At 34.8% G+C, this 15,676-nt stretch overlaps 1 protein-coding gene and 1 long non-coding RNA gene across 6 annotated transcripts in view; both read left to right on the top strand.

Annotated features, from left to right (window-relative positions):
- The window catches only part of si:dkey-282h22.5, a 34,739-nt gene extending 31,295 nt beyond the window's left edge, over window positions 1-3,444 (top strand). For 4 of the 5 annotated variants that reach the window (XM_073935523.1, XM_073935529.1, XM_073935526.1 and 1 more), the window contains 2 exons: window positions 963-1,089; window positions 2,869-3,415. In XM_073935523.1, the coding sequence (XP_073791624.1) occupies window positions 963-1,089; window positions 2,869-3,127 (386 nt within the window). In that variant the 3' untranslated portion in view covers window positions 3,128-3,415. 5 annotated transcript variants of the gene reach the window in all.
- LOC137490042 (uncharacterized) overlaps window positions 1-13,895 on the top strand; it is an 846,477-nt gene extending 832,582 nt beyond the window's left edge. Inside the window, exons 2-4 of the long non-coding RNA XR_012400886.1 lie at window positions 10,479-10,734; window positions 11,013-11,140; window positions 12,091-13,895. This is a non-coding gene — a long non-coding RNA (uncharacterized lncRNA). The remainder of the gene's footprint in view (window positions 1-10,478; window positions 10,735-11,012; window positions 11,141-12,090) is intronic.
- Window positions 13,896-15,676: the final 1,781 nt, after the last annotated feature.

The following is a 15,676-nucleotide window of genomic DNA, read 5'->3' as shown; positions in this document are numbered from 1 at the left end:
TGCCATGAAGGATTAAGGCAGATCTGAAGGCAAAAGGAGGTCCAACGCTATCTAACGTGGACCTAATAAAGTGGCCAGTGAGTGTGCAACATCAAGTAGCGTAATTAGCTGTTTTTTTTACAGCTGAAAATAAATTAAACCAAAAGTCTAGGGGCAATAAGGTTCCATTAGCAGCATCCGCTTGCACGTGAATGACAAAGGTAACGTACTACGTACTAGTAAGGTGTACCTAATAAAGTTAAATGTTGTTTTGCCTTTATTTTATATACATTTTTATTACTCTCTGCAGTGCATATCAATGGTTATAGGTTTTTCATTTTGCATGAACCTTTTAAGACATGTTGAGCTTTTCTTTGAGGAACCAAAAAAATGTTTTTTAATTGGATCGCTGCAAACTCCTTCCCCCCTTTTTTCCAGAAAAAAAGATTCAGAAATTATGTAAGATACTGGCGTAAAGGATGTACGATTAAATTAAGATATAAGTACTGAACTTGTGTGACGGTATGATCTTGTATCAATGTGTTGTCGTAGACTTCCAAAATCTGTTTGAGTTTTTTTTTTGTTTACTTCTGTACACAAAAGAAGATATTTTGAAGAATGTTGGAAATAGGTAACCACTGACTTGCATAATATTTTTTTTTTACTCCCCACTGTGAATGTCAATAGTTACAGGTTTTTTATTTTGCATGAACTCTTTAAGACATATTGGGGTTTCTCTTTAAGGAACTAAAAACATCTCTTTAATCGTGTCTCTGCAAAACCCATATTTTATTATTATTATTTTTTACAGAAATTATGTAAAACACCAGCATAAAGGATGTAAAATTTAATAAAGAACAATCTCAAAGTTATGAATTTGATAGCACAAGGACTGAAGTCACTGAAATAAACCTCTTTCAGCACAAATGATCATTTTCTTTTAATAGAAACTCAATATTTATTTATTTTTCCACTTGTTCCAGAAAAACCAAATGGCAGAAGCTGTTCAAACCTGACGCAGGTGCTGGACAACTGGAAATACGCCATCATGTACCAGGTGAAGGACATGCTGGTCAACGATCATGCCTCCATCCTGCCAGAATACATCAGGTGTGGCGGGAAATCTCAAAATTGTCATTGCGAGGTGTTTGTTTTTCATGAAGTTGGTTTGATACTGAAGTCCGGTCCTGTCTAAGAGCATCTGCTCAATTTCTCTGTGACATTTTTCTTTCAGTTTCATATTTGCACAGCCACTAGAGAACATTATGATCGCATGACAAAAAAGGATATGATTAGTAGATCAAAAAATGCTGAGATGAACTGAAATGAACCACCTAATCTGCACAATATGCCGTCGTCTTTAGGTGCAGGATGTTTGATCCGAAGCCTGAAATCTGCTCCGCAGCTTCATGCACTATTAATCACGCATGAAAGACTTGCGCGCATAATTACGACCTCGTTTCAAAATAGTACTGCTAAAGATTATGGTTCATATGCTGATTTCAGTTCCCAGTGCAATATGTCAATAAGGTTTGCATTTAGGTCCTTCTTCTAAATCCACACAGTTTATCACTTGAGACAAACAAAGTGATTAAAAAATGATGTGAATTCTGGCAACACTGTGTCGCCTCACAGCAAGAAGGTCGCTGGTTCGAGCCTCGGCTGGGTCAGCTGGTGTTTCTGTGTAGAGTTTGCATGTTCTCCCTGTGTTCGCGTGGGTTTCCTCCTGGGAACCCTAACGAACCCTTAACCCTAACCCTAACCCTAACCCCACAGTCTAAAGTCATGCAGTACAGGTGAATTGGGTAGGCTAAATTGTCCGTAGTGTATAAGTGTGTGTGGATGTTTCCCAGAGATGGGTTGCAGCTGGAAGGACATCCGCTGCGTAGAACATGTGCTGGATAAGTTGGCGGTTCATTCCGCTGTGGTGACCCCAGATTAATAAAGGGACTGAATGAATGAATGAATGAATGAATGAATATATTAATTCTAATCAGTAATTACTTTTGAAAAATAAATATTCTTAAAGTGTGTGTTGCTATGATGCTCTGTGTAGTCACTAGGCTGTGACTTACTAGCCCAAATCAAATGGAATCTCAAGCAAACCATATTACTTATGAGAAATTACTCAGGTGATAATTAATATCTAAATTTAATGCAATAGTTTACCCCAAAAAACTCTCAAAAACAGGGGACCATTGCCCGCAATTATATGAATCACCAAAGACAAACTCAGCTAAAAATTTTCTAAATCAAAATAAAAAGCCGTCTACATCTTCAATGACCTGAGCGTGATTATTAACTCTAAAATGAACTGTAAATTTACATTTTGGGTAAACTATCCCTAATTATTATGCCTTTTTGTTTATTTTTTTGGAGCAAAATTTATTTTATTTTACACAGACTTTATTCCTAGAATGGCAGAGTCACTCGCTGTCTTAAAGAAACGACTAAAAACTCAACTATTTGGTCTCCACTTTCCTAATCTGAAATTGCCTCTCTGGCTCCACCGCTAACTGTATTACATATATATATATTTACTAATGCTTTGCTTCTTACACTTTACACACCTAAAACCTGCTAACAGCACTTATTCATTGTTGCTCTTATAGTTGTGTAAATTGCTTCCTTGTCCTCATTTGTAAGTCGCTTTGGATAAAAGTGTCTGCTAAATGACTAAATGTAAATATAAGCGTATTCATCTTAAAGACAGCCTAATATACAAATGAATGCCTTTTTTATTTTATATTTTTATTTTTTAAGTTTTTCAAACAAATTATTATCCCTTATTAATGCTTGAGTTGTGGGAATTCGAAACAAAAAGCCATAAGATTTTTATTTTCACCCACATGCATACGTTTAATGTTTTGTTTCTTGCGTTGTGCACAGGATCCAGCCCCTCTCGGATGCGGTGGGAGAGCTTTACAAGCAGTTCAACGCTCTGAAGGAGAACCTGGCCGATCTAACCAGCAAGTTTGACAAAGTGGAAAGCTTCGTGGACGAGATTCAAGCAGGAAAGCTTCCTAAGCCAAAACTCTGGATGCCTCCGAGACTCCCAGTCAGGAGAATCCCAGTGAAGAGTGCCGTGAAAGTCCCAGGTAAAACAGTGTGGGCTCAGAGGAGAGCCAGAAGAGGACCTGGTACTTAGCAGATTGTCAGTAAATCAGTGGACTCGATCTGGAGACGCTTTTCTTAAAGCAGATGAGCCTGCCTGATACTCACATACTGGGAATTACAGTGTTTTATATCACGAAATGCTTTAAGAAAGATTATGCATATGAAAAGACAGTGGGTTATTTGTACTGTATATAGCAGAGGTTGACATTTATGTATGCATAAGAGATTAACAAATGTGTATATTAGATCATATAGATACATTCATGCTTTATTATCAGAGATGTTGTAGTACTAAAAACAATAAAATAATTAAAACGTTTTTTTTTTCATCTTCAAACCCCCCAAAAAACAACCCTTGAGCTTATAATGTGCCTGTAAATACTGTAGACATGGGTTTGTATTACAATTATGTGTCTGTTCTTAACATGCTTAAGGCACAGCTTACGATTGCTAAACAATATACCATAGATATTTACATTAGATGTCGCCCATGCTATTGCTATGCTATTGGAAGGAATGCATCAATAGAGCCATTTTGGTACAGGGTAGCACTCCTTTGAAACAATTGTGAGTCCATGGTGCAGCGTATGACAATCCAGAGCCTTAGATATATAAACATATACACTTATAACTATGTGAGAATCGTTTTAATCTCACATCAATAACATCACCCTGCTTACTTCCACCTACGCAACATTTACTGTCTCCGCCCTTCTCTCTCCCCTCATGCCACTGCTGTTTTTCATTCATGGCCTAGTCGCATCTCGTTTAGATTACTGCAACTCTCTTCTCTTTGCTCTCACACATAAATCCCTCCGTAAGCTTCAGTTGGTCCAGAACTCCTGCAGCAGCGTCATTGCTTACCTGTTCATTTTCGAATTGATTTTAACATTCAAAGCCATCCACAATTTTACCCCTCCATATTTGTCTGCGCTCATCCTCGGTTGCACATTTCTGTTCCTTCTCACACCCTGTGATCTTCTTCCTCCCTCCACTTGTCTGTTCCCTCTGCTTGTCTATCGTCCATGGGCAATAGAGCATTCAGCCACTCTGCTCCGCGGCTTTGGAACTCACTACCACCTGCCATCAGAAACATTGACTCCCTCACACTGTTCCAATCAAGACTCAAAACCCACTTATTTAAGATAGCTTTTAATACTTAATTAATTTTATCTGCACTATTGCTGTGTATATTTTATTTTTTCTCTTGTTGTTTTATTGCTCTTGTTGATTGTGTGGTGTCCTTGAGTTTGCCAAAAAGGCGCCTTTAAATAAAATGTATTATTATTATTATTATTATTATTATTATCATTATTAATATTATTATTATTATTATTATTATTATTATTATTATTATTATTCATTATTTATTATTATTATTATTATTATTATTATTATTATATGATCGGGAGTTTTCCCGGTGGTCAGTGTGTAAATATTTTTTTAAATTGCGAAAATGATAATTTTACATCACTTTTCCACATCGATTGATAAGTGACCTCTTGGGCATTGCCTACAAGGAGAATGTATTATCCTTCCTACCTGTTAAATTTGATCTGTGTCCTGAAACACACCCCTTCTCCTGCTAGCTCTTCTCATTCTAACCGAGGGAGCGATTCGATTGTGAATGAATCCTCGTTATGAATGACTTTGTTTTATGCAGCGGAAGCCCGTCCAGCCGCAACCCAGTACTGGGAAACACCCATACACTCACAATCACACACACTCATAGACTATGACCAATTCAGTTCATTCAGTTCACCTATAGCGCATGTCTTTGGACTGTGGGGGAAACCGGAGCATCCGGAGGAAACCCACGCCAACACGGGGAGAACATGCCAACTCCACACAGAAATACCAACTGACCCACTCGAACCAGTGACCTTCTTGCTGTGAGCCACTGTGCTGCCCTAATTAATGGCACATAATAGGAATAAGTGTTTTATATTACAAAATATTGTCCTAAATTGACTGCATTGGAGATAGTGCATATGAAAGAGACAATGGTTTATTGGTATAGATCAGAGGTGGCCAACCCTGTTCCCGGAGAGCCACCTTCCTGCAGATTTCAGTTGCTACCCATATCAAACACACCTGAACCAATTAATTAGGACCTGAACACCACGTGATAATTACAGGCAGGTGTGTTTGATATGGGTTGCAACTGAAATCTGCAGGAAGGTGGCTCTCCAGGAACTGGGTTGTCCACCCCTGGTATAGTATAATGGAGTTCAGGGCCGTGCACAGGGGGGTGGCCCGGTGGCTAGAGCCACTGCCCCTCTGCCCTCATTGGCTGAGGTGCCCCTCTCAGCAGGCACTTGCTCAATCGCCATCAAACCGCCATGTATATACACAATTCTCAAAACCAACTCAAGAGTAAGCATGTCATTGTGTTGTTAAGAGTCTGCATGTTAAATTAAGCTTCAATTAAGTATCTCTCATTGCTGTTATATAAAAACACAATCCACCTTATTTTACAGCGTGAAGTAGACTTCGTTGTGTTATGTGAGTTCTTGAGACTTTGATTAAATAAAGGACTAAGAAACACTTAGCATAACACCCAGCACAATAAGACGCAAGACCTGTTTGCCCCGATGTGTTGCTATTTTCAGACCAACGCAACCTTAATTTTAATCAGTTTTTTTCTTCGTTGTTTAAATAGCAAATCTATTTGCGCCACTTTGTAGACTCATGAGTGTTCTGGTCTAGATATTGCTATTTTGAGAAACTAATATTGACTGTTTGATAGACCAGCTGACAGCCCAGCGCAGAGCGCGTTAGTTGTGCGCTTCGCTTAAACATTGCTTAATACACACAGGATGTACAGCAATACGCAAATATCTTTACAAGTGAAAACGAATTAAAGGATTAAAATATTACAACAATTATTACTTTCTACAAAAATATACAAACCACTGCTTTCATGCCGTCTTCATCTCGGGGGCTTTTTCAGTTTTTTCATGACAATTTGCTTTTGTATCATGTTATTATTAGTATTTTGAGTATTATTTATTATATGCATATTTATATTTGTTTTATTAAAAACAAGCTTAGATTTGTCCACTTGTCAGGTTTGAGACTATATGGGGCCTAGAACAGGTGTTTAGATATAACTCATTTTTTGACCACACTTCGTTATCATTGCTCATTTATTTGTTTGCTGGAAATTAGAACTGAATTTAGAAATAGTTTTGAAGCAAATATTTGCGCTTAACAAACTAAATTAATTATATAGGCTTATGGATGTGCGTACACACGATTACTTATTCACCAAAGAGAGAAAGTGAAAGTAAAGGCTGATTGGAGGAGGCTCATTCTCGCACTGCAGATGGCCCATTTAACTCTTTTCTCGCTAGTGAAGCGTTCAGTGTGTCCACTTACAAAGTCCGTCATGTAAATATCAAATGCGCCATACCATGACACAACTGACTCTTAAAGGGAATGGGAGATGAGACTGATTGGTTTATTCGCCAAACACACCCATAACTCATTAAGAGAATAAGCACATTCCTGTTAGACCATGCGCCACGGTCCAGAGCGGATTTTCCCGCCCTTAAAATAGCAAAAGTGGATTTGAACATGCTTTTGAGCCCTGCGCTTCAGACTTTGCGCCTAGATCGTTAAAATAGATGTGTATGTAAATGATACACACGTTATTTTATTTCTTCATCATAGTCATAAACACAGTGTTTGTACCACAAACCAGTGTGTTTATAATTATAATGAGAAAATAAAACACTGTGTGTAAAATACCAGTTTGAAACATAAAGCAGCACAGTTAAAGGGATAGTTCACTCAAAAATGAAAAATTCTGCCTTCATTTTCATGCCCTTTTGAGTTTATTTCCTATGAAAAAGGAGATTTTCAAGAATAAAATAGACAGCCATTTTAGTTGTTTCCTACGACTGTTAAAGTATACGGGTTTCTTCAATACTGTTTCTTTTATGTTCAAAAGAAAAAAGACCACTAGATGGTGAGTAAATAAGTACATTTTCATTTTTTATTTTTTTGGCTGAACTATCTCTTTATATCTCGTTTATTCAATCACAAATAGTCAAGCTCATTCATAAACTGGATTGAATATATTTGATGGATGGTGTCTGTCCCTCACTGGACGAGATCAAAACAATTGAATTTCTGCCTGAATCCGATTCACTTGACTTTCGTTATCATAAAAGCAGATGTGCTGGATGGAAAAGGGCCATCATATGCACAGGTGTTTTTTATATATTATTATTTTACCTGCTAGAAAAACATTCTTCATATGCTATACTGATGCTAAAACCTGATTTTTACAGTTTCACATGTTGACATTTTGCATGCAAATGCAACTTGTCTGGAGAGGGATCATCTTTTGCAATTAAATCCCTGCAGCGAATGTCAAACGGTTGAATTATATGCAGGGTGCATGGTTTGGGGAGGATTGACCCGCTAATTAAAGCTTGATCCCCCCTAAAGGACGTCAAAACAAGATGTATGGGGGGTCAGTTCTTTAAATCTGAGAAAATGTTCACTCTGATCTGTATTTTAAATAATAATGTTAATAATTAAAATAAAAGATGTTAATTTGACATAACGGTTCATACCATTGTAATAATCAGTCTAGGTAAAAAAAAGTCATACAACAGTCTGAAATCTGCATATTTAGAGCACCGTAAGAGTTCACAAGACTGATTTCTCAGAAAATATTAATTTGTTTCTACAAAAACAATGTACCTATCCCACAAAACAATAAAAACTCCCAGCCGGCACACGACCGACCTTCAACGTTGAAATATGGTTGAAATAAGGTCAGTTGTGTTTTGAACGTTGAAATAATGTTGATAGAACGTTTAATGTTGAATGGTTGAAAAACAGCCTGCATATGACAAGGCTTCAACGTTGAAATGTGGTTGAAAATATGTCAGTTGTTGCTTTAATGTTGAAACAATGTTGAATGATAAATGGTTGAAAAAAGTTACAGAAATCCTTGTACAAATCAACGTTGACATTTTTTTATCATGATCTGTATGTTGAATTAACGTCATGGCTTTACCCAACATTCAACATGTTTGGTTACCATGGTATTGGAGGACTCCGCGCACGCGGCCACGCGCAACGCTTCACTTCACTTAATTACGAACACCTGACCTGCAGTGCAGCAGAATTCAGAGGTAAGCGTGTTATTAGATGCTTTAACGTTTTATTTACCCCCCGATTTTGTCAGTGTATCTTAAACGTGACTTTTGAGGTGTAGTGTTTCGAATTTTGAAGCATTTAAAACTTTCCAGTTTGTTTTTAGTCTTGTTTGTATGAGGTGCCGTATAGGATTTAAATCAAACTTTGCTTATCAACACATTCATAAAACGTGTATATACACCTATAAATTACTCGCATATACACCTATACTACTGGATGTTCAAAACAACATGGATGAAACTTGTGTATATACATATAAACTTGACGCATGAATACACCCACATACACACGCACATACATATAAACTCGATCCTCACATAAACACTCACATTAACACACGCACATACATATAAACTTGCTGCATGCAAACACACCTATACACTCTTGCATATACATATAAACTGGATTCTCGCATAAATACCCTCATTTACATGCACATACATATAAACTCGCAGCATGCAAACACACCTATACATACTCGCATATACATACAGTATAAACTCTGTCTATGCATATACACCCTCAACAACACGCGCACATACACAAACTCACTGCATGCAAACACACCTATAACATCTCGCGCAAACATACAAAAAATAAATAAATAAATAAAATTCACAAACATTTATCACAAATCTGGTTATTGCAAAGCTTATGAAATAGAAATAATGTGATTAATAGAGGGATTAAATATGTTAAATTATGAACATATGTTATATAAAATATTAGTCTATATAAATAGACTATTCAAAATAAGAAATGTTTTTATTTAAAACCTTTTCATTTAATTAGGTAATTACATACACAAATATAAATGGACAGATAGAACCCTTAAAGGACGTTCAAAAAGCAACCAGAATTATAAATATAAATGTATACTCAAACTAAACTCCTCTATTCTATTGCAAATGTTAATGTAGCCTATAGTCTTCTTGTTTTGTTTTTTACATTTTTATAATTATTTACAATGTGGGTGTCAAAATTGCAAGATTTTGGTATAATTTTGATTGTTAATTATTCAGCATATACAAAAAAAAAAAAGAAAGAAAAAAAAAAAAACGCTGATTAAAAGTCTCTGCTCATCATGTTGGTCAAGTTAACCCCCATGGAAAAGCTATGTATATTATCTGGACACTCCTTTTGTGTTTAATAACTACTACTTATATTTTTACAGCAGCTGGCATCCAGCATTTTGGTGCATTAGCCTGTTTATTGGTGACAGGACAACCCACTTAAGTGCATTCCTGCCCCCTACTGGACATAAGTGTGTATCATAACATAATGTATCATATTTTACAGTCTATGATCATAACCCTTGACGAATAGTGACACCAATAATAAAACAAACATAAAAAAACTAATATTAGACAAACATATTTTATTCAAAATGATTACTTAAGCAACTTTATATTTATTAAACCATAATAATATTTCCAATAATTTAATTGCATAATAAACCTTTAATTTTGCAGGAGCATTCCTTTGCATTACCTTTTTATTTATTTATTTTTTAGAATTAGGATAATCTATTTTCATAATTCAACAGATGTAATTTCTCTAATAATCACATTATTTCTGTTTCTTAAGGTTTGCAATAACCTGATTCATGACAAATAATAATCTTGCTTATTACACTCAAAGGACTTTTATGTTGAAATTAAATGACTTCCTTTTAAAGTGAAATAACTTCCTTTTACTGTGAAAATTCATGCATACACACATATGAAATCACTTGCATATATGTATATACACAACTAACTGTATATATGTTTGTGAATTTTATTTTGTATGTTTGCACAAGTGTCATTTGGGTGTTTATGCACACATCAAGTTTATATTCTTATGTGAGAGTTTACGGGTGTATATGCATAGATCAAGTTTATATGTATATGCAAGAGTGTATAGGTGTGTTTGCATGCAGCAAGTTTATATGTATGTGCGTGTGTTAATGTGAGTGTTTATGTGAGGATCGAGTTTATATGTATGTGCGTGTGTATGTGGGTGTATTCATGCGTCAAGTTTATATGTATATACACAAGTTTCATCCATGTTGTTTTGAACATCAAGTAGTATAGGTGTATATGCGAGTAATTTATAGGTGTATATACACGTGTTTTATGTATGTGTTGATAAGCAAAGTTTGATTTAAATCCTATACGGCACCTCATATGTTTGCGCTCCGGTGACGCGCAGCTAACCTCGAGGTAATGTCACATGTTTAACGTTAGTCTAAATGAGCGTTTTTATGGCAAATTCAAAGCGATAAACTCCAAACGCAGTTTAAAGTTACTGAGCAACGTTATAAAACAATATCCATTTTATACGCTGTATTATTAGTGTTATTATTACAAAGTTAACTGCTGTCGTTTCACTGTTGTTGTTGTTTTTGCTTTTAGACATGTAACTTACTCCAGAGACGCACTAACTTGCACAGCATTGAATGGAAAAGGCTTTGTCCATGTAAGTTTACTTTACTTTTAACTATCTGTTAAATCTTCTTAGTGCTTTGGTTGGTGATATTCTCTTTCTAATCTGTTTGTTTATTGATTGTTAGGCTATGTTGTGATATTATATTGTTATATTGATATTATTATTGTGAAATCATGTTGTGATGTTATACTATGTGACAGTATTGGGGAACAAATATGTATTTAGTGAGAAATTAATGCTTAAATTACACTTTGTATAGTAGCAGATAAAAGGTGTAATGGGTTTTAACTTTCTGAGTTTTCTGGAAGGTCCAGTTGAGGGGCATCAAGAACACGCAGATGGCCTAAACCTGTGTCAGCCTGGACAGACTGCAGTTCTGCTACTCCACACCAAGGCTTTTGTATGGATGTCTTGCCTGCTACTGTGTTCTCTAAAGGTATTACTGGAGCAAAACAACAGCACCCGTTACAGTGAAATTTGTATTCAAAAAAATAGTGATACATGTGTAGCAGGTCCAGTACATGTGATGTCATTGAGAAGTTGTTTTATTAAATGTCATTAAAACAAATAAATAAACATGCTATTTAAATAAATCTAAATATTAAAAACTTGAGGATTAAGATGACAAATGAAATGCATCATCTGTCTTGCGAAAAGGGTCTACTTAAGAATTCTGGTGTTTTCCAACTGAAAGGGATAGTTCACCCAAGAATGAAAATTTACTCACATTTTACTCCCCAAATGGTTTAAAACCATTATGAGTTTATTTTGTTGAACACAAAAGAGGCTATTCTGAAAAAAAACTAAAAACCTGTAAACATTGACCTCCATAGTAGAAAAAAATACTATAGAAGTCAATGGTTAAATAGATTTGCAGCTTTCTTCAAAATATCTTCTTTTGTGTTCAATGTGGTCAGTAAATGACGACAGAATACAATTTTTTAACTATCCCTTTTATTCTCTGTCCTACATGCAGACTTTTACAGAAGTGCTACTCCTTCTAGAGTTTTTCTCAACCATGTCTAAAAAGCTTTAAACAGCTTTTACAGTACATGTAATGGTTTACAACAACTTGTAATTATTAGATGTGTTGAATGTTTCATGATTCTTTACTGCAGCCTTGGTTAAAAAAAAAAAAAAAAAGCAATTTTTTCGAGAATCTGAAATTTGAATTCTGGAAATGCTGGTGGCGAAGGGCTTCCTGACGACATCACACCTAATTCTTCACTTCTCTTAGTTAGGAATATTCAGATGGATGAGTCAAAATTATTGAGTGTGGCGATATTATAGGACAAATTTGGATTCAATAAAAATAAATATTTGAATTTCACTTTGTATAATAGCTGATACCAACTTAGTTGTAACCTCGTATTTCATTTATTGCAGGTTTTCTGGAAGCTCCATTTGAGGGCATCAAGGACATACTGATGGCCTAAACCAGTGTCAGCCTAGACAGACAGACATCTATTGCAGTTCTGCTACACAAGACCAAACTCTCTGCTTTTGTATGGATGTCTGACTAGTACGGTGTTCTCTAAAGGTGTAACTGGAGCAAAACAACAGCACCCGTTACAGTGAAATTTGTGTTCATAAAAGATAGTGATATATCAGGTATAGTAACAGGTCCAGTACATTTGTCATAAAGGTTAAATCACAGTAAGTACTGTAAAAATAACTTGTTTACCTTTGCCACAACAGGTCATGGTGTGTGCATACTGCTCGTAGTAAACACACACGCTGATCTGATGCGGGAGAGATATATGCAAACACATTTGTATTTACTGTTTTGTTTTGCCTCACTAAAGTGTTGTTGGAGCTTGGTATGTTCACAGTTGAAATCACTGAAGTCACATGGAACGTTTTGACAATGTGTTTTGTGCCTTATCTTGACAATGACCATCTTGGGACCATTGCTGTCTGTAGAGGATGAGGAGCATTTAATCTAAAATATTTTAGTTTGTGTTCTGAAGATTAACAAGTCTCTGGTATGACACAAGTAATTAATAACAGAACCTATATGAACAGTTAATGTGACATGTAATAGTGAAATAGTGGTCCTACATTCACAAATGTGAGCTATTATTATAAGACCCATGTGAACATGCAATTTTTATGATACTAATAATAATGGAATAACAAATTGCTTTTACTGTTGAGTTTGTGAGAGAGAATCAAACCATATATTCTACACATTTTCTTGATGATTTACTGAAATATTTGTCTATGTTCCACTGTCACAGGTGCTCAGTTTTGCTGCAGTAATGCTAAACACAATAGATGTACTTTATACAAAAAAAACAACTACTAAATATTTAGCATGCAGACCTGCAAAGTGAAGGAGTAATGTCAGGTTTAGATTATAGCATGAGTTTTCACTATTGTGAAAGTGAAGCCATTCATAGAGGCAAACCTCTTTATTGATTTTGTAGGAAACTCACCTGGTGTTTGAGAAATAAATATGTATTTAAGTGCTAGACTGATATAGATGTTTTAGTGTTTTACACTTGATTCTTTGTCCCCAGTGCCATCTTTTACCTCAAGTGTTTCTCTCAACCTATAAAACCTCAAACAGATGTAATGTATTTCACTTGTGATTCTTAGTTGTGAGTGATGTTTTTTATTTTATTTTTTTACTGCAGCCACTTTAAAAATGGGTATTTTGTAAACTTTGTAAACAGAATTGTATTTTGGAGACTGTGATGGTTGAAGCGTAGTTTAGTTACTAATTTAGTTAGTTTTGTTCATTTTAATTTAGTTAGTATCTGTCTTTCTGAAGACGGTAACACTTTACAATAAGGTTGTATTAGTAAGTGTTTATGTATTTACTAACATGAACAAAGAACAATGAAGCATCTTTCATATAAAGAAAGTACAGTTCATGTCAGCTCAGTGCATTAATGTTAACAAGCACACATTTTGATTTTAATAGCATCGGGACATATTTCAATTAATTAAATGATTAATAAATGCTGTACAAGTATTTGTTCTTTGTTCATGTTAGTAAACATTAACTTTAATTCATGAAACCTAATTAAAAAGTGACTATTTAATTGTATGCCTTTTTTCTGTATTTGAGTGTACAGCATGTATAGTAACCTGCATGGTTTTAATGAACTATGTATGCTGTAAATGTTGCTGTATATTTAGAATAAATGAAATAATGAGGTGTGTATTAAATAAATTGATAGACTAAGTTGTGTATTTGTGTCGTGTATTTTTTATTAGTAAAAAATTGTTTGCTATATTTATGGACTTTGCGTTGTATGTAATTTCTATTTAACTTACGTTGAAATGTATGACGGTGAAACAACGTTACGGTATCAACGTTGATCCAATTTGCAAAATCGAAAGGTAATTCAACCTTCATTCAACGTCTACAAAACGACCATAATTCACCCATGAAGAAGGTAAGAGTGAAACAACGTTGTGATTTCAACGGTGAAACAACGTCACTATATAAACGTTGATCCAATTTGCAAAATCGAAAGGTAATTCAACGTTGATCCAACCATGGTAAAGAAGTGGAACCAAGATAAAGAAGTGGAAAAATGCATTACAAGGTAGCTACAACTTGCCCCTGACAGGGATGGAGGAAGAAAGAAGAGAAAGCTAATGTGTCAAATGTCTACATCACTATTTTGTTTTATTTTTTAAACAACATTTTAAGTGTATTAGGATGTTCCCTGATACTTGAACAATTTGTTTCTTTCATTTGCATTTATATATATATATATATATATATATATATATATATATATATATATATATATATATATATATATATATATATATATATATATATATATATGTGTATATATATATATGTGTATATATGTGTATATGTATATATATGTGTGTGTGTGTGTGTATATATGTATGGTATGTATGTATGTGTGTGCGCCAAATTCTGAAGAAACATCTTGATACATTTTTAATAAACGTAATACAAATACAATTGTAAATATAAAATTGCACAAGACGTGTTGAAAGAAAATTGCTGTTTGTGCAATTGATTTTGTTTAAGTTTATTTAAAAATAAGTTTGACTTTATACTTCTGCAATTATATATATATATATTTGTTTGTTTATTATTATTTTAATGTTTTATTAAAAAATGTTTCAAGATGTTTCTTCAGAATTCTGCAGTACTTTTTACAAGTTTGACTTGGATATTTTACGGATTGTCATTGGTATTTTTAAGATGTTTCTTGCTATATCTTAAATTGGTTTCTATATTTAGGTTTATATAAAATTTAGCTGTTTTTTACAAATTTTTAATTCAAGTCTATTGGGAAAACAGGGTTGTTTTAAAAACATCTGTGTTTGTGTGTAATTTTTAGATTTTTTTTAAATCTTTCTGTGTGTCTTTATTGTGTTGTTTTATTGTTGTTTTTATATTGATATTCTTGTGCACTACAAAATTATGTATAAATTTTTAATACTATTTTTTTCTTGCAATCAATAAACGTTTAACATTTATTTATTTTGTCATTTGTCTGATTATTTTCGTTACAGAATATGTATGCAGTTTGCACTTTATTCAAAGGTTAAACGCAGTGCTTACACTTTGTGTTTACATTATAGTCTGTGTTTGCTGTTATATAAATTCAAATGGTTGTAATACCATATATCAAGTACCAATGTAATACCAAAAGGTTTTATAAGGTGTATAAATACGGAGTCGCGCCAGCTCCGGGCCGCAGCGCACATTACCCTCGCGCCGATTCCGGCGCGGATGCGCAGCGTCGGCTCGCTTACGGCCGCCGCATCTGGCCCGCTTGATTCGGGCCGGAATCGGGCAGTGAGTCCACAGGCATCCGGCCCGAGTCCGGCAGCCGAAGTTGGGCCGAGGGGTAAGTCTTCGGCAGGCGACAATCTAGCCGGAACTGGCCCGAGTGTATTTTGCTATCTGGGCATAGACCTGACGTTGATTCAACGTTGAATCACCGTTGAAATGCCGGCTGGGCTTAAA

This window comes from Danio rerio, chromosome 3, assembly GCF_049306965.1.
Source record: "Danio rerio strain Tuebingen ecotype United States chromosome 3, GRCz12tu, whole genome shotgun sequence".
Lineage (NCBI taxonomy): Eukaryota > Metazoa > Chordata > Actinopteri > Cypriniformes > Danionidae > Danio > Danio rerio.
This window is presented reverse-complemented; position numbering and strand designations above follow the sequence as displayed.